This window comes from Teleopsis dalmanni, chromosome X (genome assembly GCF_002237135.1).
Source record: "Teleopsis dalmanni isolate 2A chromosome X, ASM223713v2, whole genome shotgun sequence".
Taxonomy (NCBI): domain Eukaryota; kingdom Metazoa; phylum Arthropoda; class Insecta; order Diptera; family Diopsidae; genus Teleopsis; species Teleopsis dalmanni.
This window is the reverse complement of record NC_051848.1, coordinates 35,580,980-35,603,162: the sequence shown is the minus strand read 5'-3', so window position 1 is coordinate 35,603,162 and position 22,183 is coordinate 35,580,980. Positions and strand designations below refer to the sequence as shown.

The window sequence follows — 22,183 nt, the reverse complement described above, 5'->3', positions numbered from 1 at the left end:
ATGAAATACGCACAAATAATCATGACAGTCGCCTGTGAAAAACCAATAATGTCGGCGTTGAAAATTTGTTATTTGAAAATGGTTCGCATGAATGTCGCAATTAAATCAACATTTTTGGCTGCCAAGTTCATTGAGCCATTTGCATGTGGTTCAGTAGTAAATTTCGTGAAAGTGGAAAGTGATTTTTTAGCATTTTCATTATTATTTATGCAAAAGATTTTCACGATTTGATTATTTTGCATGAATTTCACTATAGGAAATTCGAACTTTGTTGGTTTTGTTAAAGGAAAAAGTGAGGAAATGCACGTCTAACAAACGGAAATTAGGTCAATTTTAAATGGGTTCGCAGAGGTATTTTTATTTTTCATTAAAAGTAAACAAAAATAAAAAGTAGAAACCAACATGCATTTTCACTAAAACATTTACTTTGAAAGTATCTCAACGATTACACAAAGATTTCACCCATTTAAACAAACAGAAAATAAGTTTCGTTTTGATTTACCAACACAAATATTGTCTTCTATTAATTATTGCTTAAATAAATAAATTTATTTAAGTCAAAGATTATTTCATGCTAACTAACATTTTACGTTGTCATTAAATTTAGTGTTGATTTCCGCTTTATTAATTAATAATATGCTAAACCGCACATAAAAGGATCAACATCAAGAATAAAATAGGAAAACTTATTTCAAAAAAATTACTTAAAAATTAATTTATCATAAAATATAACTTTATTATTTTCATTGTGTGAGAATTAAATTAATAGAAGTTTTGAAATACGAACTATATACTATACTTCTCACTTAAATAGCTTCAACTTAAATAAATTATGTACATAGAAAATGCTTATAAACTATTTCTTCTCTGGATAGTATAGTATAGTATACTAAATAACTTTTTCCTCTCTGGGTAGTATTATATCCGCAAAGGATAGCGCCAAAAGGACATACTTGCCAGCATAGACAAAGCGAAGGACGCATACGTTCAGCTAAGAAAAGTCTGGTGCTCGTCATTGTCATCAGCACACACTAAACTTAAAACTTTCGAAATAAACGTCATTCCAGTGGTATTATATGGTTATAAACCATGGCTCACAACAGAAACGATAATACAGGAAATATATAGCTTCGTAAATAGATGCCTGAGACAAATTTTAAGAGTTTGGTATACAAATATTGTAACCAATGAAAAACTCTACCGAAATTGCAACATCGAACCAATGGTAAGCTTCAAAAAAAAAAAACGCAAATGGCGCTGGATTGGCCGTACGCTTCGTAAGGATTCAACCGAAATATGTCGTAAAACACTGGTTTGGAATCCTCTTGGGAAATGAAAAGAACTTTATGGAGACAATCGCTACATGCCTAGACTTGTACATTTGGAAAATCGTAGAACTAATTAAAAGTAATCGCAAACAATCGTACTATATGGAAATGAGTGACTGAGGCCCTATACTCTTCAAGGAGGTTAACCGATTAACAACAACAACAATATACAAACTAATACCGTTGTTGTTATTTATATAATAAAATATAAATATTTTTATCGGAAAAAAATGGCTGTTCACTGTTTAAAAATAAAAATCGGTACTTAAAAATCCAGTATTAAAAAGCATCCACAGCTTCTTCTGGGTATGAAAAACATTTATCCCTGATGTATTTGTAGATTTAGTATTTTTATTGCTGCTTTCTATTGTCTTTAAGTACTTAATTTAGAGAGATGAGTTAAATACTAATACTAAAAGTCAAATACTTTGAGGTTATTGATATTTTGTTTTAGTTATCTCTCTCAAAATAGTGATGTTATTGGAGTTAACTGAAACCAAAGAAGATTTGTGGTCTAGCATTAGAGAAAACTGAAACAATAGAAGAAATCAGTCAGCTCAAATGTGGCTTGATAGGACACACTCTCTGTATATCAAGTAGCAATATTTTTCCACAGACATTGCGGTGTAACCGGCAGAGTTTTAGATGACCGGATCATCTGGGGCCTCAGAGAATATCAAATATTGAGCTATGAGTGTGTCGGCAATTATATTAAAGAGGACAGTAATGAGGTGATTATCAAATAAACAACAACAAATTATTCTCTAAACTATATTATTGCTTATTCTCATAACAAAGTTCTATTAGAAAGACTAATAAGGGAGGCACTATGCTTTATTTAGAAGAACTGATACAGATACATATGCATATAAATTTGGATATATATCAAACTGATTTCTGATATAAAAATCAGCAATATATATGTATAGTTTTTTAATAAAAGCGTTATTGAAAATAACAGTTTCATGTATTCAGTACAAACATAAAGGTAGCTCTATTCTATAGAAGAGTCTACGCAGACCCTTGTGCGTGAAATAGATTAATTGCGCAAATTAAAGTCATAAATAATTTAATGTCAACTTTTAATAATTTAAAAACAAGATCAAAAGTTTATTAATTTTATTTCTATTAAAATAGATTTCATTTAACAGAATGGAAAATTTATATCTATTTTCATATTTTATCTGCCTTCGTATTTGCCTATTCACAAGTTCATTCATATTTTTTTTTTATTGGCGTTTTAATAAATTCTCTGTGACAAGTTAGTAGTATTTTTTTCTGGTTTTATACATAAATAAATGGAAAGTGTAGTCATAAGCATGTCACAGGCTTAATGTATTAATAAATGCATGTATCTGCGTGTTAAATTGTACCTAATTGCATGGTAACGCCCACAGTTATTATGATGTGGCAACATAAATTGATTTTGTATTATTTTGTCAAGTTATAAAGAAAAAAAAATAATAAAAAAAATATGTGAACAAACTTTTGTAATAGGACTCTCCATCCTCTCCGGCTTTATGGTTTGTTTTTATTTGGGCATTTCACACAGTACCATGATTCACGTGGATACGTCGAGGCTCATGCATGTCAGTACTTTTGCTGCCAATGCCAATAATTTCAGCAATAAACGTTGTCATAATCACGTGATGATTCTGTTAATAAAAGCACAATAATAATAACAATAATAAAGATACTCGGTGGCAGTGAGTTCGTTATGTTGCTCACTGCCGTAAAGGCCATAATTCCTTGTGGCAACAATAATAATAATAAAAACGTATAATAACCAGGCCATAATAGGATTAAATAAACTTCATCGAAACTGAGTTAAATGCTTACTGAAAGCCCTGCAAAATATGTACTTAAGGCCTCGTAACTGGATTTCTGAATTATGCAGAGTGGGTCGCCTTTAATTGCGATGCGGCTTCGATTGTTTCTTAATTAAATTTACAACATTTGCCATGGCAATGATATCATCAGACCTTACATATTTATTTTTCATTAAAATTCTTCATTAATATGGAAACTAATTAAATTTAATTATTTTTGCACATATTGGACGATGGCATCATCCCATTGACCGAACGAATATTACGAATATTAAAAAATCATATTTAGCATTTGCGGCTGGAATATTGAATGAATGAAATAGTTCTACACTATTTATTCTATATTTCTATAGAGCTTCAACACATCTGTTGAAAATAAACAAAGAGCATAATTTTTTTAAATGTTAAACATAGGTACATATAAATGATTATAACATAAATTTTTATTTACATAATTATTAATATGATGCATCATCCCATCCCAATTTGAAGAATTATAGAAAATATAATGCATACATCACCATAGCTATAGTATGCACATACGTCTTATGATTCTAAAGAGTTTGAGGTAGGTTGACTTTTTCGAATGTAATAATACTAAAAAAAAACAATTATTAAAAGTTAGAAGATTTCGAATAGAAAACCCTGCTTCTTGTAGAAAACACAATTAGTTATCGCTTCTAATTTGAAGGGCACGAATCCTAAGCCTAGCATTTGAAGTCCAAACAAATTATATATGGACTATAAACTAAGTAAAAAATTCGAATATTTTAATGATGAGTATCTGGCAATACTCAAACCAGCGTTCTATGGTCAGCCAAATTTCAATAAATTAACTACAATTTTTGTTGTAGTATTTTAATTTCTATTCGAACCCTACTAATTACTAAATAGTTTCTTTTGGTCATAAGACGCGTCACTTTCGACAAAAAAATTAAACAATGATTGAACAATTATTAAAATTTTTTCTCAAATTTTTTTTTTTAAATAATTTTAAAATTTTGTTAATAAAATCTTTCATAGCAAAAGTAACAAAACTCCAGATAAATGTGCGAACATAAAAAGTCAAGTACGGTTTTGGGTCAGTTGGTTAAGGTGTGTTGATTCTGAGCTTCACATTTGGCAGGACTCGAGTTCGATTCCTGGTACTTGCAGTCTCAAAAAATAATTATTTATGAATAATTAAATACAAGAATTATTTCCAAGACCACTGATGATGGGTATTTGGCAATACTCGAAACAGCTGTATGGTCAGCCCAAAAATTCAATTAATTAAAATAATATAAAATGAATTTTTGTTGATGTAGTTCACTACTGTTCGAAAAAAGCATCTTTATGAAATAATTTTAAAATATTTTTTAAGCCATTTCGAAATCTAGTGTCTCCTTCACCGACAAAGTACTAAAGTGGCCGATATATATGTATTTATATATATCAAATATATATGAAAATTAATATTATAATAATAATATTAATAATATGATAAGCTTTTCTTGGATATGAAATTAGGGACAGAAAGAAATTTTGAAAAGATCGACTACTATATCATACACTTCCTATCTAGTATTAGGTATTTTTGAAAATAATCTACACAAGATGGAAAAAGCAGAGCAATTCAACTATATGTACCTATTGCAAAACTGACGAGCTGATTATGGTAAGCACATTCTTTTCAACTGCGAAAGATGATTTGAGAAAGAATATCGCTCGAATATATAACACGCCAAATCACTAACGAGAATATCATAAGAAAAATGAAATTACGCGCAGATTATAAACACAAAATCTTCATTCATTTAAAATTCATTAAAAACTTGCTCCAGAATAAGTTGAAGGACACAGATGCAAACTGAAATTAGGCGAGCAGCAATCTGGAGAACTTCGAACTAAGAAAATGGAAAAGAAGCCTAAACGCAGGTTCTACAAAAAACAAACGTTATGGATAGCCGACAAAAAAAAAATCCTTTTCGAATGGGCATGCGGAACAGTGGGTGGGGGGTTCGAATGCTAACAGAGTAGAGAAGCTAGTTAAATCTGCATACTACACGGTCGGAATTCAACATGTGAATGGTCGGTCTGGCCGTGCCTTAACCATTGCACTGTCAAAAAAAGAAAAAGAAATTTAAGGAATGCATAAAGTAATGCTATATAGCATCTAACTTCAAACTACATAGAATAGAATATACGGCAAACGGCTTAGAATTAATATACTTACTTAAATTGTAATTTTAAATGTTTGTAGTAAGTTTTTAAAGAACTTAATTACTTTTTATAGAACTTGAAATTTTAGAAATAAACTCATTATTATTTAGACCTACTTTTATTGCTCTTATGTCGCGCTAAATCAAAATATTTCGTTCCTATTTACTTAAGCCAAAGAACTGATTCTGGTGTTCATAAAAAAAAGAGAAGATTCTTGTGAGCTGCTACATGTATATGCAATATCAACATATTTATAAAGTATCTCAGATACTTTTTCGGCACTTGTATGCAGACATAAGGTTGTCTCCTGTGAAATATGTAAACTATTTGGTTTGGCATATAAGTAAAGATGGAGACTTTATTTGTTTTTGTATTTATGTGTGCGTACTGGAGCACTTAAAGCAAATATCGCGGATTGCAATTAAAATGAAAGTGTCCTTTTAATTACAGCAATTTAATGCAACATTTTAAGTGCAAGGCAATTGCAATTGTGGCAAGAGCGGTAATGACAACAAAAACATATACCGCAAACGCCACAACAACAACAACAACTTGCAACATACGAGTTGCAAGGGGCAGCAAAAGCCACATTTACACACATCCTTCATTCTCCGAGCACTTTAGAAAATTGCCATAAACCAGAAATAAAATAAATGAAAAATTACCCAGAAATACGCCGAGTTCGCACTCGTTTACTGGATACAGTACAAGTACAGATGTGCTATAATGTGTCTGTCTGTTTGCATTACCAACAACAACAATAATAATAAAAACAACAACAAGAATGTCAGCAGGAATAACTGCATTTTGTGTTAATTATGCAATTTTAATTAAAACAAATCGAAAGTAGCAGGAGCAGCAGAAAAACGAAGAAAGTGAATAAATATTAATGTCAATCATCGGACTAGATAAATCGGTCGGCAGACACCCACCCAGCCAACAAGCCAACATAACATACGAACGACGAATGCAACAATGTCGTGTAAAAAAGAATGTACGGATGTACTTAATGTGCGATGTGCGGCATTGCAGCACTAAAGTCACAAGTCACACCCACATATTGACTTAAGCCGCTACAAAAAAAAAAAACAAAAAAAAAACAAAATAAATAAATAAAAGCAAACAAATGTGGTAAAGTGTTGGATTTGGCCAAATATGCCAAACCAACAAAAACAGGACGAACAACATCAATTGCACAGATAAGTCAAACATTGTGGAAGAATGTGTGTAGGAGAGTGTATTGAAAAAACGATTAATAAATGCAGAGAAACAAGTATAATAAAATTTAATAGCATTAAAGTAACTAAAGCATCAATGCAATTGTCGGTGTAATAGCTTTCCACACAACTGGGGGAAGCACACCCCACCCTCTCCATACAATCCTAATATGGTAAGCGCATGAAAACTAAGCGACATGTGTGCAAGTGTGTTTCGGTTTTGTGTGGAAGTTCAATAGAAATATGAAAGTGCGTGGATGATAATAAGTGAAGAGTGTTCAGATTCTTGTGTGCTTGCGCTTTTATTTGTTCAACAGCGTTTTTGATAGCTCAATATACCATTAAACACAATGATTGTATCTGTACAATCATCCTTTCGATGTAAGAACATCGGAAGCGTACGTAAAAATTTCTAATGAAAAAAAAACTTATTTAAAGAAGAAAAAAACTAAATATGTTATCATTATTAGCAAGAGGGAGAGGACACAAGTGCAAGTTGAAGGGTAAGAGCAGCATGTGTGAAGGCTTTGTAAATGGATTTGGTGGCTGTTTAACTGGTCCGCATAGCAGGTTGTACTCCATGGCATTGCATGCTCATGTACACACGCCTTGACAACAAAATTAATTAATTTCAGCAGGAGTACTCAGCGTGACACAAAAGCTCACAACAAGGATTTTATGTTTCGCACTTTTGTTTGTTTAGTACTGATTTCCAGGACATTTTTTTCTGCCTTTTTTCATTTTTATTGTCATTAATATTATTGTTGAATAGAAAAAGGAGTAGCGTTTGACATTTATAGATTTCAAAGCAAAATATTTTGCTAACAAAAACCAACATTTTATTTCAAATATTGCAGTTGGACTCTTCTGTAAGGGAATTAAGGTTGAAAACTTTATTCAAAATCTATTGCATTTAAGCTATTTATTATACATTTATGTATTTTTTATTAACAAAAGTATATATACAAATCGAATGGATGAAGACGCTCCGAAAGACAAGGTGTTTGAAGCAGTAGTTGGCGGAAGAAGACGTAGAGGTAGACCGTGTCTCCGGTGGAGTGATCAATTTGAGGGAGCACTAACTGGACTTGATATACGAGACTGGAGAAGGCACGCACGCAGCAGAGACGCCTGGGGAGACATGCTGCGTCAGGCCGAAACTCGGTAACGGGTTGTTATGGCCACATAAGTAAGTAAGTAAGTATCAGAACTAGTATAAATTATAAACAACTTATATAAAAACTTATATAAACAAATATATGTTCATTTCACATAATAATTTAGTATTCAAATCTCATATGCATTGTTGCATATCCAGAGAAAAATATGTTTAATTATTGTTAAGATTATTGAACTTCATTTTAAGAATAATAGAATGAGAAAGAACAGGGTACTAGCTCCCATTTAAGCAGAGCACCGCGACCATGATTGATCTTTTGTGCTACAACAGACCCTAACTGAACAAAAGACATTCCGCCTTTCGAATGAAGGCCAAAATGTCGGTTGTTGAGGAACTCTTAATGTCGGAAGGTGCTAGTAATACCCGACCTAGTGATCTCCTCCTGGCCCAGATCAAAGCTGGGCAGTCACATAGAATGTAGCTGGTTGTCTCCTCTGCCTCCAAGCAGAGTCTACAATCTATCTCTTCGGATAGGCCCATTTTGTTGAGATGGTAACGTAGCCCATGGTGACCCGTTAGATATACCAACTTCATTTTAAGTTATTAATATATTTTTGAAAATTGATATGGATACATACTCCAAAGAAAGCACAAATATTCTTCATACTATTAATCAAAAATAAGATATATTCTTCATATTACTAAAAAAATAAATAAGAGAATTTATAAGTAATCTATAGTACTATTATAACTACAATAATGACCGAAAAATAACAGGGCTAACTTAAAAGAAAGAGAACTCTATTAGAAAAGGCTACTAAGACTATCACAATCTAAAATTCTTTAAGGGACTTGCAACCTAAAACGCTTCAAAGATCTGAATAATCATCTAACGTAGCTAGAAATTCAAATCAACTTAGACTGCAGATACTGTAGGGAAAAAAGAGAAACTGCATAGCATGTGCTTGCGGAGTGTCCGGCATTGATAAATACAAAAGGTGTTTAATGGATCATAAGGATTCAAAACTAGGAAAGATAGGCACTATACTGTCTTGCATTAACGAATTTGGACTTGGAAAAACACACTAGTCTGACTAAGGGGCACAATAGATCATTTTATAATAATAATAACAGAGCTAAATTTATCTATATAACCAAAATAAAAGAAGGAGTAAGGTATGATCAGGAAATAACTTTATTAACCCTAGTGATTAAAATTCTATTAATTATATTTTCATAAAACTCAATACCATATGTAGCAGATGTTGGAAGAAAACAACAACCTTTAACTTAGATAAATTTGGAAATTTAAAAACTAAGTCTTTTAAATTTCACTCCCTGATTACAGGAATACAATTTCAGTCGGAAGTCTTGACAGACTTTTACAGTCTGATGGGTGAGATCTTTTCAAGTCTTTCTAAGAATTGGTTTTAGTAAGTTCAAGTAATATACTGTGGCTTTCGATGCTGCAATCAAAAACAACAAACAACAAAAAAAAAAGTAATCATTTGCAATAAAGGAAAATACAGGTTATTTAATGTAGACGAATATAGCTATTTACATTTAGCCAAATACTAGAGAAAATATACGACTGCAACTTAACTATTTGGTGTAAGTTTATAGATTTTAAAATAGATTATACTAATCCCTGTACAATGGAACACTGTACGGTTTTAATTGTTGTGATCCTATCTACAAGACATGCCCAAAAAATGATTTTACTTGGTTCAAGCTCCATTATGGCTTTCTACGAGTATGCATCCCACCAATAAAAAAATAGCACCATCCATTCTAGTTTAAAGCTTTGAACACATTCCAAATTCTGGCCAAGATAATGAAATGTATAACTTGTAAAGGGATAGATCGGACACAAAAGATAACTGAATACTTTCCAAGTAAGTTTCCAGATCGACCAAAATTAATGTATTCCAATATTTAATTTCACGAACAAATAACCGCCACCGAGTCAGAAAGCCCAAAAATAAATATAAATACATATGTATAAAAATAAGAAATATGAAAAAATATAAAATATGTGAAAAATATAAAAAGTATAATATATATATAAAAATAAAAAATAAAAAAATAAAAAAATAAAAAAATAAAAAAATAAAAAAAATATAAAACTATGAAAAATATAAAATATATAAAAAATAAGAGAAATATATATATAATTGCAAAAGACAGGCAGCCGTATTCTTTAACATAAAATAAATGTACAAGGATTTTGATTAAAAAAGAAATAACAACTAAGCCAAATATATATTAGTAATCATCCAGATTGGTGTAAAAACTTTAAAGCTAGTATCTTAAATAGCTTGACACCAAATAAAAGACCAAAATATCAAACAAAGGATCATGATGATACCTAAAGGATATGGTCCATATTTAAAACTGGCAAGAAGAAGAACACTAAGATATGGCAAGAATGTAGTATAGTATATATCAATATATTTTAAAGCTTTTAAATATTTTAAAACTAACTTAAAAGATCTTATTTAAAGTTGCAGATAAAACGTTTTTTTTTTTTTTGAAAAATAACGTAGATTTTATTTCGTTTTTTGTGAGAAAAACTTATTTCACATTTCCAACACTTCGATTTTAATAAAATCAACGTTAAAATAAACAAATTATGAAATAAGTTAAGATCATTTAAAACCACAGATAATGAGGATAGGAAAAGTGAGTTGTAGAACATTACTTCTCTCACAAGAAAGCCTACTCTAATCAGAAAAGCAAAACCTGATAAGTAAACTTTGTTTCAAGCAAGTTAATCATCATAAATTTAGAGGTTAAATAGGGACTAAATGCTGCTTCACCCAAATACAATTGCAGAAAAATCAAAAACGATTATATTCATATGGTCACATATTCTTTAAAAGCGATTCCCCTTTCTCAAAAGAGACTATACCAACAGATCTCTTCAATGCTCCACATCAACAACAGCTGAATTAGTTGATCTAAGCATAGCAAACGAATAAAACGTGAATGACGGAAAATAAAAAAGTGATTACTGACGTTACATATAACATACAAACAACACAAGTTCAATCCGAACACCAAAGAAATGTCAGAGAATTGTTCAATGTTGGTAATAGCTGATATGAAATTTCATCTAAGTTCCACCAAAAATCATTTAAGTTTTTCTTGTAGTTTACATTGGTTAGACTTAAGCCAGATTTTCGTCTGCAAATGCATATATATACTTACTATAAAAATCTTTATGTGTTAGGGAATAAATGAGACTATATGTAAAATGTCGCCAAAGTCTGTCCAGTGTAGATGCTAAGTTATGTTTTTCTCCTATTTCTTCTCCGGCTTGAATAACTGAATAAATCGCAGAATAGGTTTTCTAATTGCTGACGATTAAATTAATTTAAACCTAAAGATATTAGGGCTCCTTAAATAGACTGAACTTTGAACATTTCAATTGAATGGAATGAAGATGTTCAGAAATGATCGCGTTGCTTCATGATGTTCGAGTAACTCTGACAGGTCATTTGATGCTTGTTTTATTTGATGTTTATTTGTTTTTTTTTTCATACAAATGCGTATAACATCAATTGCTTGAATACGAAACAACATTCTAACCACAAATAAGTCTTTTTAGATATCATATATTTTCTTAAGATGATATCACAAGCTATAATATACTGCTAGATAGCCAGTCAACAGCCCGAACTGTATTCTGCTATAAAGGATCGACTTGTCTTCTTGGTAGATAAATATAAATATTTTTAATCAAAGTAGAAATTCTTCTAACACCTGTCTTGGATCTATTATTATAAATCTTATTCTTTTTCTGGGTGAAAGCCTTAAAGAAAATAGCTAATAAAAATTATTCTTCTTACAAAGACCCCTATTAGATGGATAGTTTTTCTAAAAACAATAGATTCGAAGTACAAAATTTCAAAATTTAATTTTAAAATTCGTCTATAGTACAAGGAATCCTTTATTTATTATTTTTATTATTATATAAAATTAATATAATTGTTACTTTATGTTATAGTAATAATAATGAATCCATCATGTCATATACCATTGTCTTATCTGATAATAACAACTTATTAGTCAAGTACTTAAGATTTTATTGGGGCTTTAGTATAGATCGGTACCGAGACTTTATACTAAAAATGTTTTAAAAAAAAATATAGCGATTTGAATTAATTAAAGTACATAAAAACGAAATAAATAAATTTATATTTAAATTTAAATTAAAATATAAATATAAATTTAAAAAAATTGTTCACAATATTAAATTATTCTTTCATGTCCCTAAGAAAAATGGCAACATATTTTGATATCCTTTAAAAAATTTAATTGTATTTTCATATCTTTAAAAAATATTTAAATATTAAAATAAAAAACAATTAATTATTTTAATTAATTATTGATATTGAGGAAACATGAATTGCATTTTTAAATTATGATAAAAATTAGTAAAAATTGGAGTTGACAATTTAACCTATATACGCATAAATAAAGTATAAGAAAATTATATTTAATCAGATTTTGACATCTATAAAAAATAATAAAATATATAAAATAAAATAATTTTTTTCTTTTTTGATATTGTTAAAGTATAAATATTTTGTATAAAATAAGGGAAAATTTCTTTTGACCAATTAGCCAATATATGTATTTTTCATTACACATAACAAACTGATATTAAATCAAATTTTGATATTTTTAAAATTTAATAAAATGTTAAAAATAAAATAATATTTTTTTTTTTGATATTGAGAAATTATAAATATTTTGTAATAAAAATAAATAAAAATTAATGTAAACCAATTAGCAAAATGAAAATATGACATTTTAATAATATAATAAAATATTAAAAATAACACAAAAAATATAAATTTATTTATAAATTTATTATTATTATTAAAAAATAAAAATAATAATTATTTTTTTATATTAAAGAAGTATAAGTCCTTTATGCAAATTACAATAAAACTTAAAAAACATTGTTATGAACTAATTACTTCATATAGAAACAAAACATAAAAAAATTTAATGAATATTTTTAATACGTATATACATTTATTTCTAAATTAAATAAATATATATTTTGTTTCGAAGTTCTAAAGAAAATGGCCAAAAGCTGTAGGGCATTGCATCATTTCACTAATTCGAATGGAAGCAGGAAACCGGAAGCGGAAACGCAAGCTATGCGCAAAGTGCGACGATACTTGTTCACGGACTAAGCCTAATCGCATTGCATTTGCACAAAAATCGAAAAAACGCGTAAGACCACCAGCAGACGTGAGAGGAGGACTCATATAAGTTAATTAATTCCATTAAACTTAACAAAACAGTATGTCAGGTTTAATTATATTTATACCACCCATAAAATCCATATCATCCAAACTCGAAACTATATATCATACATAGACTAGTGCCATCATGTGAAGGGACTAGTACCATGTGAAGGGACTAGTACCATGTGAAGGGACTAGTACCATGTGAAGGGACTAGTACCATGTGAAGGGACTAGTACCATGTGAAGGGACTAGTACCATGTGAAGGGACTAGTACCGTGTGAAGGGACTAGTAATATATGCAAAGAAAAAGTAAAAATAAATTAAAAACCTTTTATCCATTTTTGTTGTTGTACATTAGTAGAAGCTGCCGCGGGGAATACTTCAAGTTTTTACTTTAAAGTACTTGACACTAAACAATTGCAAAGCCAGGCTTACACTGCTTGAGCCTTGCTGCATTCACTTCATGCTCTTTGGTAGCTTTTTGATGCTGTTGCACTTGCAGCATTAAATTAAATAATATTTTCTTAACTTTTCAGGTGTTTAACATATTTTTAAATAAAATATTTTTAATTTAATAATAATATTTAAAACAATATTTTTTTTTTTGGTTTTATATTAATTTGGATTTTTTTTTTTTATTTTTGTATATATATTATTTAAATTTAATTTATGTCATTTCACTTTATTTACACTCGCCGACTTCATTACGCGTATTGTTCCGTTTCCGCTGGCGTTTATTTCTGTACTGAATAAGCGAAAGAATCCGCCGCACACAAGCACAACAAAAGCAAGTTCAAAACACACTGAAGCGTGCCCGTATAAATCAAATCGAGAGGCAACTTTTATGTGCTCTCGTTGTAAAGAAATTCCCTGTTGCAAAATCAAGCAACACGCACTTCGCCAGCAACATCGACGGCAGCAACAAATCAGCCCCAAACTACATTTGGTATGCAAGAGCGTAGACATTTCTGTGACAATATTGCCAGCTGCTATACGACAATTGTTTGCTCTTTGTTTCTTTGCACGTATGCGTTGCTAGTACATATGAATAACTTTATACATCTTTAGTTTTCCTTAACTTTTCCTTAAGTACGATATTCGTAAATATCGTAAAAAATTTTGCTCAACAAAAAGTTTGTTTACATTTTCATTATTGTTGTTGTGTGTTGTATGCACGTGTGCGTTGCCGAAGCAGGAGAGTGAGAGTGTTTAAGTGTTTACAGAGGACTTTAGTTGTTTAGTGTTTGCAGGCATATCTAAGATCGTAAGCTGTTAAGTTAGGTAGGATAAATATATTTTATTAACATAGAGGCAAAAATTATATTATTTTCGCTGCAGGTGTTTTTATTATATTTGATTTTATAGTTATTTGGTTGAATATATTTTTTTTTAATTATTTGTTGGAGAGGTTTCGAAAAGTAGTGAACTACAAGAACAAAAATACATTTTATATTATTTTAATAAATTGAATTTTTGGCTGACCATACAGCTGTGTCGACTATACATCAGTGGTTTTGGAATTATTTCTTATATTTAGGTATCAAAATTTACTAGGCATATTTCAGACCAAAATCGATAACTTAGCACTCGTTAAATTTCAGCGAAATTAAAGTTTTGCTAAAACAGGTTTAAATAGCTCTTTAGCCTAAATAAATTATTTGCTTTTTTCTAAGTTCTATAATTATTTAGTCTAAATAACATTTTTTTTTTACTTTTTTTATGATATTTGTTCTTTTCTTTTTTTTTTATTTCTGTGCTTAGTTAAAGCTCTTAATATTGCATGTAGTATAAATTATTATATTTTTAATAAAATTATATATTATAAATTTTGTTATTATGTATTATTATTATAAGAGGTGCTCTTTCGCTGTGCAATGCGGCATAAAATCACAGAAAAAGAAAAGAAGACAGCATATTGGTCTTCTACTGACAAGTATGAACACCCTAACCTAATAGCTGACAATTAGTTTTTTGTAAAGAGGGCATGTTGTCTCCAATTGTAGATTTTCTACAATTACACGGGAAAAGAAGCTTCTTACCCTGCATTCTCTTACAAACGAAGTCCGAAAGTAACATAAAATGGTATTATTCGTCTTCTCTGTTTCTAAACAGAGCTAATATGTTGTCTTTTGTCAAAATATTCTGTCTAATATTCTGTCTAATATTGTGGTGAATTTAATAATGAACTTACAATTGCATTGATGGATTGATGTAACTTATAGTATATGAATAGTCAAGAAATTATAATAAAACGTCTATCGTACAATATAGGTGTATGCAAATAACTTCTAAATTTACAAATATACCCAGTAAAATTCTTAAATATTTATAATTTAAAGATTATCATGTGATTAAAAAAACACATTTTAACAAACAGTAGACTTTCGGAATAATAAAAAATGTATTGTTAATGATTTTCCACTGTTTGAGACTGTAACGAAATAAAAAATGTTTGTGAGTTCTCTCTAAAATAATATAACTAATAAGCTTCGAAATAGGCTTGGGGGTACTACAAAGCAGAAATCAATACCATAAATAATTTTTGAATTTTTAAATTTAAATTTTTGTTTTCCTAATCACTTTAAAAGGATTTACTTCGTTTTTAATAAAACCACACAGTTTTAGAATTTAATTAATTCATTTTCTGCAACAAGTTGCAGCTGCAATAACAATGTTATCAAGTGAATATAAACAGAATAATTGATGCTAACTACATTTCTAAAAAGTTTTAATCGTATTTATGTAGTAAATTAAGTTATCTTTAACAATACTTAGTAATATAATAACAAAAAATATGAAATATTAAATATGCTCTTAAGAAGGATATTCTCTTCCTTTGAATACGTGTTAGCTAAGCAACTTTATGTTTTTATATACCAGCAACATGTTGCATTCTTGTTTTTATGTTAACTTCTAATCTAATTATGTTAATAACATGCTCAGCGGAAGTTGCTTATAACTTTTCTTATAATACAATATATTTTTATTTATTTACCTTAAGAGTTGAGGATTTAATTACAAAAATCAGTAAAATGATATTAGAACTTACCTGAAAGAAAAGAGAAAAATAATGTTAAACATTTTAATCGCCTCAAATCAAGTAAAAAAATATACATTGTCAATTAATCTATGTTATGAATTATTTACGCCCATAGCATCGAAAATTTAAAAGAAAGAGGAAGTTTTGCTGATCGGGTGATCATTAATCATCATAAATCAATAAATATTTATTCAAAAATTCTTATGAATTGAAATTCATGAAATAATTTTGGGCTTAATAAAATCAAGTTCATACTATATAATATATATTTATATATAGTTGTAATATATATTACTATATAGTATAATACTTTATTATGTAATATATAATATATATAAGATTCGAAAAAATATTAATTTAAAATGTTAGTTTAATAGTAGTTTGATAAGTGCACTTTATTGGATATAAAAATGATGTTATAATATATATTCATATATATTTATTATTATAGTTAGGGGATGTGGCACTGTGATCGTTGGGACTATTGTGCCCCCTTTTGAGTTAAGAGTAGGTCTTAAAGCCCTGTTGCGTCAATAAATGTACATTCCTAGGAGCCTATTCTGTATGTACATTAGCGCAGAGCATTCCAACAGCACATGTGTGGCCGACTCCTCATTCTCTTCACAGAATCTACAGGTATTTTAGTTTACAGGCCCTGTTAGGATTCCTGTGATGATTTTAAGTTTTTCTTTTGATGTGTTTATACAATCCTGGTATCTCTTACCTATTGTTATAGGTACCAATAAGTCATTTGGATTGTGTTAATTATGATATATTATCCCAGTAATCTTTTTAATTCCGATTCTTCTTTATTTTTATGAGAGAAAGGGAGCGCACTATGTTTTAGTCCACAAAAAGATTCCGGCCCCATTATCGGTGTGACTGCTCCTTTCCTGGCTAATTCGTCAGCGTATTCGTTTCCATCAATTTGTCCCGGTACGCATAAAATCGACAAATGATTTGATTGGCTAAGCAGACTTAGCTTATCTATTCATTTGCATTATATACTAACTATATCCTTATTTATACATATATAATGGTATCACTAACAGTCATCATATATATAATTTATATAACTATATACAGTCATATTTAAACAAAATAAAAATATTATGTTTATAAAACTAAGACTAAATAAAAATGGATTAAAGTCCTTTTAAGGTTATCAAATTTATTTGTGACATTTTATTATATTATAATATAGATTTAAAATATATTATAATATATTATATTTTATAATATAATATTATAAGACAGACACTTATTACCTATTATTTTAGTTTCTGTGTCAACCTCAAAGGTGACAGTCGTGTTGTTCGGTGGTAGTCGTATATCTTTTGTATACCAAAAGTATAGATGTGTGCCTATAATGCTATCTAGTGGAGGAACGTTAGCTTCTATTTCTTACCGGTTTCAGTACTCATTTCGTTGTTTTATGCGAAAGTATAATTGAGTGAAGTTCGACTTTATAAGGTCACTGCATTTTTTAATGTCGATGATAAGATATAAGTGTACTGTCCAGTTCTTCACGCCATACTTTGTCGAATGCTTGAGTATCCTCCCAAGAATTTGCTGAGTTTGATTTGTCTATTTTTGCTGTGATTCTATGCACTAGATGTATAGTAGAATACTTGCTGGAAAATGTGAGTTGGTGAGAGTGGATTAGGCTACGAGAGTCAATAATTGGTTTTATGCATTTCAGAATCAGTTTTTTTTACAGTTTTGAGATTTATGGCATTTTTAAAATAAAAAACACTTGGAAAACTAAGGTGAAGTCGTATGGCATAACAACTCTACTATTAAGTGATACTACGTTTGACCAAATTTTTGTGAATTAGAAAAAATATTTTTAACTTATTGAATTTGCAAAACGTCAATGATTGAAGATATTTTATTTTGATTCTTCGTAGATATTCATTTGTCAATTATATATAACAGCTATATATATATAATATTTTCAAATATATCAGATGCGTACATCAGATACGCATTATATCTTCATTGTAAAATTAAATGCAGCCATCATTAATGCTGTGATAAAAGTCTATTAAGTGCGAAAATTACCATTTTAAATAAATTTTTTTTTTTAATATTTTTGTGGGAATTCACTGTTCCAATTTTAGTATTGAATTTAATTTAGTGAATTTAATTTGCATATTACAAGAAATCTCGTAATTAAGACTGAATAAAGTGCGAAATTTGAAAAGAATTTTCTGGCTGATTAAGTTATACTTAGGTCTATAGGCCCATAGCTCTACCATATTATTAAAAAACCAATAGCTAAAACCATCTAGAACCTTTGATAAAGCTTATAATGCTATTTAAAGGGAGGTCTCGAAGTTCGCCAAGATCCTCAAAAAAGTTTGTCCAGATCCTAAAGCCCCTAAAATGTTAAGGCGATGCCGCGCATGTGCCGAACATAAACAAAGCCGGTTTGAGGCACTTTCATCATCCTTTCCTGCCTGATTTAAGTACTTTATTTAAAAGAAATATTATATCTAACATATTAATCCAAACACGTGCCTTAAGTAAAACACTTCACTTAGTTTGAATTGTTTTGAATATTATTTTAATATTCAAACACTTTTAAATGCAATACTATAAAGAGTATTTTATGCTAGGAATAATTGTTTCTGCTGAAGGTGGGGAGGAACTCAATTCAGATTGCAGTTCGCAAATCTGTACAAAATTATTTAAATGCAGAAACGTGCAGTTGCATAAACAATTGACAATAACTTACAAAACAAAAAAAAAAAACAAAGGTTTAAGAAATAAACAGAAAGACTTTAATAGAATAAAATAATCTGAAAGACAGGACGAGTACAGGAGCAAAAATCAAACATCAGAGACACACATGCACAGAAATGTGACAGTTAAGCTGTCACTTAAGTGCGCTTTTAGTGTAAACACCGGAAAAATGGGCGGTAAAAATGCAACACTTAACAAAGCACCTAAGAGTTGGTTAAGTTTAGTGCTCCATGGAAGATTGTGTAAAAATAAGCGAACACTCGAGTGTACACGCATATCCTGCGGAGTGTGCAGCCGTTTTCAGGTTTTGTTACTTGTAAATAAAGAGTTTGTTAAGTGAATCCTAGCAAAACATTTATAAAAAATAAAAAATTTAATTATTTTTGTTTTTTTGTTTTTTTGTTTGGATTCAAACATAAACATGGGAAAAGTTTTGCTTTGCCAACGTTCAGAAAATGCATTGCATTAAGAAGTTTTGAAGTTTTGAGTTGTGGAACATCAATTGACAAAAAACAAAATGACTTCAACGACTTACTTTCCATATTTCCGGAGACAGAACTATGAAGTAAGTTTCATTTGTATTTGTTTTAGAATCTGATTATTAAAAACAAGATGATTTTTTTTATTTTCATGTCATTCTAGTACAAATACAATTAAAGTTAGTTACACGGAGGAGTCATCTCATTATATACTTTGAGGACCGTTGCATAAATAATAACAGAGTCTTGTCTTAAGACAAGACTTAGTGTATTAAGGCTTCATAGTTGGCTGAAGATGATAATTGCAGAAAAAGCAACGTATTTTATATGGACCAAAGGTAACTTTAAAAAATATTCAACGTATTTGCCTGGCCTTATCAAATGAATGTAAAATTCATTATATATGAATGTAAAATTGAATTACACCAATTAATGGTTTGGCCATAATTAGAGTTAGAGTTTGGCAACTCTAAGTTAATTCCACGGGTAAAAGGTTAGAATATTCCCGAGGTAAGTCATGCCTGTCGTAAGAGACGACCAAAATCTCGGAGCCATACCGACACTGTTTGGATTGTCAGAAACACTTGCGATATCCAATCGGAGGATCTGACCTATTGAGGTTGTGCCTGTGTCGTTGTGCCTGTGGTTATACCCAAGCTTACACGAGAACATTGTTTGTATTTTACTTTCATTCATCATGGAGTTGCATATTTATACCAGTTGCTGTGACCCAAAAATCAGTAAAGGTATGAGTAAGTTTCGCCCCCTACCAACGGGGGACATAATGCGAAACACATGACTTTAATTGAACATTGAAATTTCCAATGGGACGTTTATCGCCGCATTATCTTATTTCGTGTGTTTTTATAGAACACCGTAATCTTGAATCTTCAAGACAGGTTATTACGCTTAATAACACGCTTAACACCTATATCAAAAAATGCTAATCCCACGGGAATTGTGTAAGAATATTTCCGAGATAAAACACATCTATTTTAAGAAACGGCTAAAATCTAACAGGCACCACCAGCTACTGTTTGAAGTATAAACTATAGTCAGTGAGTTTCACTTACGGCACCCGACCGAAGGTGTTGATCAAATACCATGGTTGCCAGAATTCACAGCTTCGGTTGTTGTATCTAATTGAGATTGCCGCCTTACATGATTGTCTTTAAATCCCAAATGATTGATTTCTCTACATTTAAGCGATCTGTGGTTGAATCGGACACTGTGGCCCAAAGAACAGCAGAGTTATTAGATAGGTCTTGCTATAATTTCAATACTTCTGCTGTAGAATAATAGATCTTCGAAGTCAAATCTCTTTGTCTGTAGTATTTTTTTGGGGTCTGGAAACAGATAGCAATCAGTAGGGTTTAAATCTGATATATATGGTGGATGTGGTAGCAAACACAAGTGTTATTTGCATAATTTAGTAATGGGAGCCACTACGCATTATTTTAGTAAAAGAGAAGAAATGTTCCAAAACTGTTTGCATTAAGAAATCTCTTTAAATCGTTTGTCACTTTTATCTGTCATTATCCGATTTGGACAGAGTGTTTTCCACAGTGCGGACTTTTTCATATATTACAATCAATTACAATCAATATTTATATATTGTTTATTATACAAATATGGACTATCAATTATTTACGAAAACTGACAGACTTACCAACACCGCGTTTGCGAATCTCAGAATAGTTACAGGCTCCTCGGGGAGGTATGCAGATCTCAGATCAATTATTGCTTAGTCTGATGAAGTGATTAACATTAATCCAGTCAAGGCGTAAAGAGGGGTTTTGAAGATACCTCGAGTTAATAAAGAGTAAAAGTGCTCAAGTGCACCAACTCAACTAGCTTCAACATAATAAAAAAGAGAAAAAATTATCCGAAACCGTTTGTATTAGGAAATCTCTTTAAAACATTCTTTAGTTTTAGCTGTCACTATCTGATTTTGAGACAGTGTTTTACACAGTGTAAACACTTTTATATCTACTTCAATCTTTAATATTTAAATATTATTTCTTATTCGATTTTCGGTTTTCTACTTTCAACTTACATTATTTTTCTTTTCATCAAATTATGCTTTCAATTCGGAAATGCTTAGTCTCGTTTTGTAGTCCTTATCAGCAGACAATACTATTTATCTGTAGAAAAGCATGAATTAACTTACAGACGTTAGCACCAAGATCCTTGCGGAGAGATAATGCCTAATTTCAATTTTAATTACAGTGAAAGTGACTGCTGATTTCACTTAATTGCGGCACAAATGCTTTAAAATTGTTTTCAAAATATTTGCTTAAGTGTCAAACGTTGTAATTGTCTGAAATGGTGAAATGGACCGCCCACAAGTCTCTAAATAGAGCAAAGCCACTAGTTCACTTCCACATCTCAGGCTTCTACACACAAATTTATCTACGCAATTACCAAATTTATTTTATTTCTGATACTTTTATTTCTTTTATGTGTGTTTCTTCCTATACTTCGGCATTGGTTTTTTGTCTTCATCGTAAGCGTTAAATGTTGTTTTGACAGCTTTATCTGTCAAACACTAACGACAGGCTTTTATCCTTTTTCCGTATGGCACTTGTCGCAAATGCGCCACTGACTCTCCTTCCAACGGCTATGTCTATAGTGCTCGCTCCCTCCCCTCTGTTTGTCATTTCGCTCGGCTTGGATGGTTTGCTTACAAGCAACACTAAATCAACTGCGATAATCAAGCGATGATGAGACTCTGACTGAAGTCAGCGCATAAGGATAAATAAGCATAAGCTATACAAGAACAACAAGAACCACACTTTAAGGACGAACATGCCGACGTGGATGAGTAGAAGGCAATGTTGTTTGTGTGTGTGTGTGTGTGTGTGTGTGTGTGTGTGTGCCGAAATTGACGTTGATTTCGATACTCGTTCAGCAAAAGGCGACTAACTTGACGTTACAAAAGTCAAATTAGGCC

At 30.4% G+C, this 22,183-nt stretch overlaps 1 protein-coding gene across 2 annotated transcripts in view; it reads right to left on the bottom strand.

Annotated features, from left to right (window-relative positions):
* Positions 1-22,183, bottom strand: part of LOC119687783 (kinesin-like protein CG14535) — a 118,945-nt gene that overhangs the window by 31,844 nt on the left and 64,918 nt on the right. Inside the window, exon 1 of one of the 2 annotated variants that reach the window (XM_038102271.1) lies at positions 13,292-13,443. The exons of the other annotated variant lie outside the window; for it this stretch is intronic. Coding sequence (XP_037958199.1) covers positions 13,292-13,302 — 11 coding nt within the window. The 5' untranslated portion in view covers positions 13,303-13,443. Of the gene's footprint in view, positions 1-13,291; positions 13,444-22,183 lie in introns of those variants that run through there. 2 annotated transcript variants of the gene reach the window in all.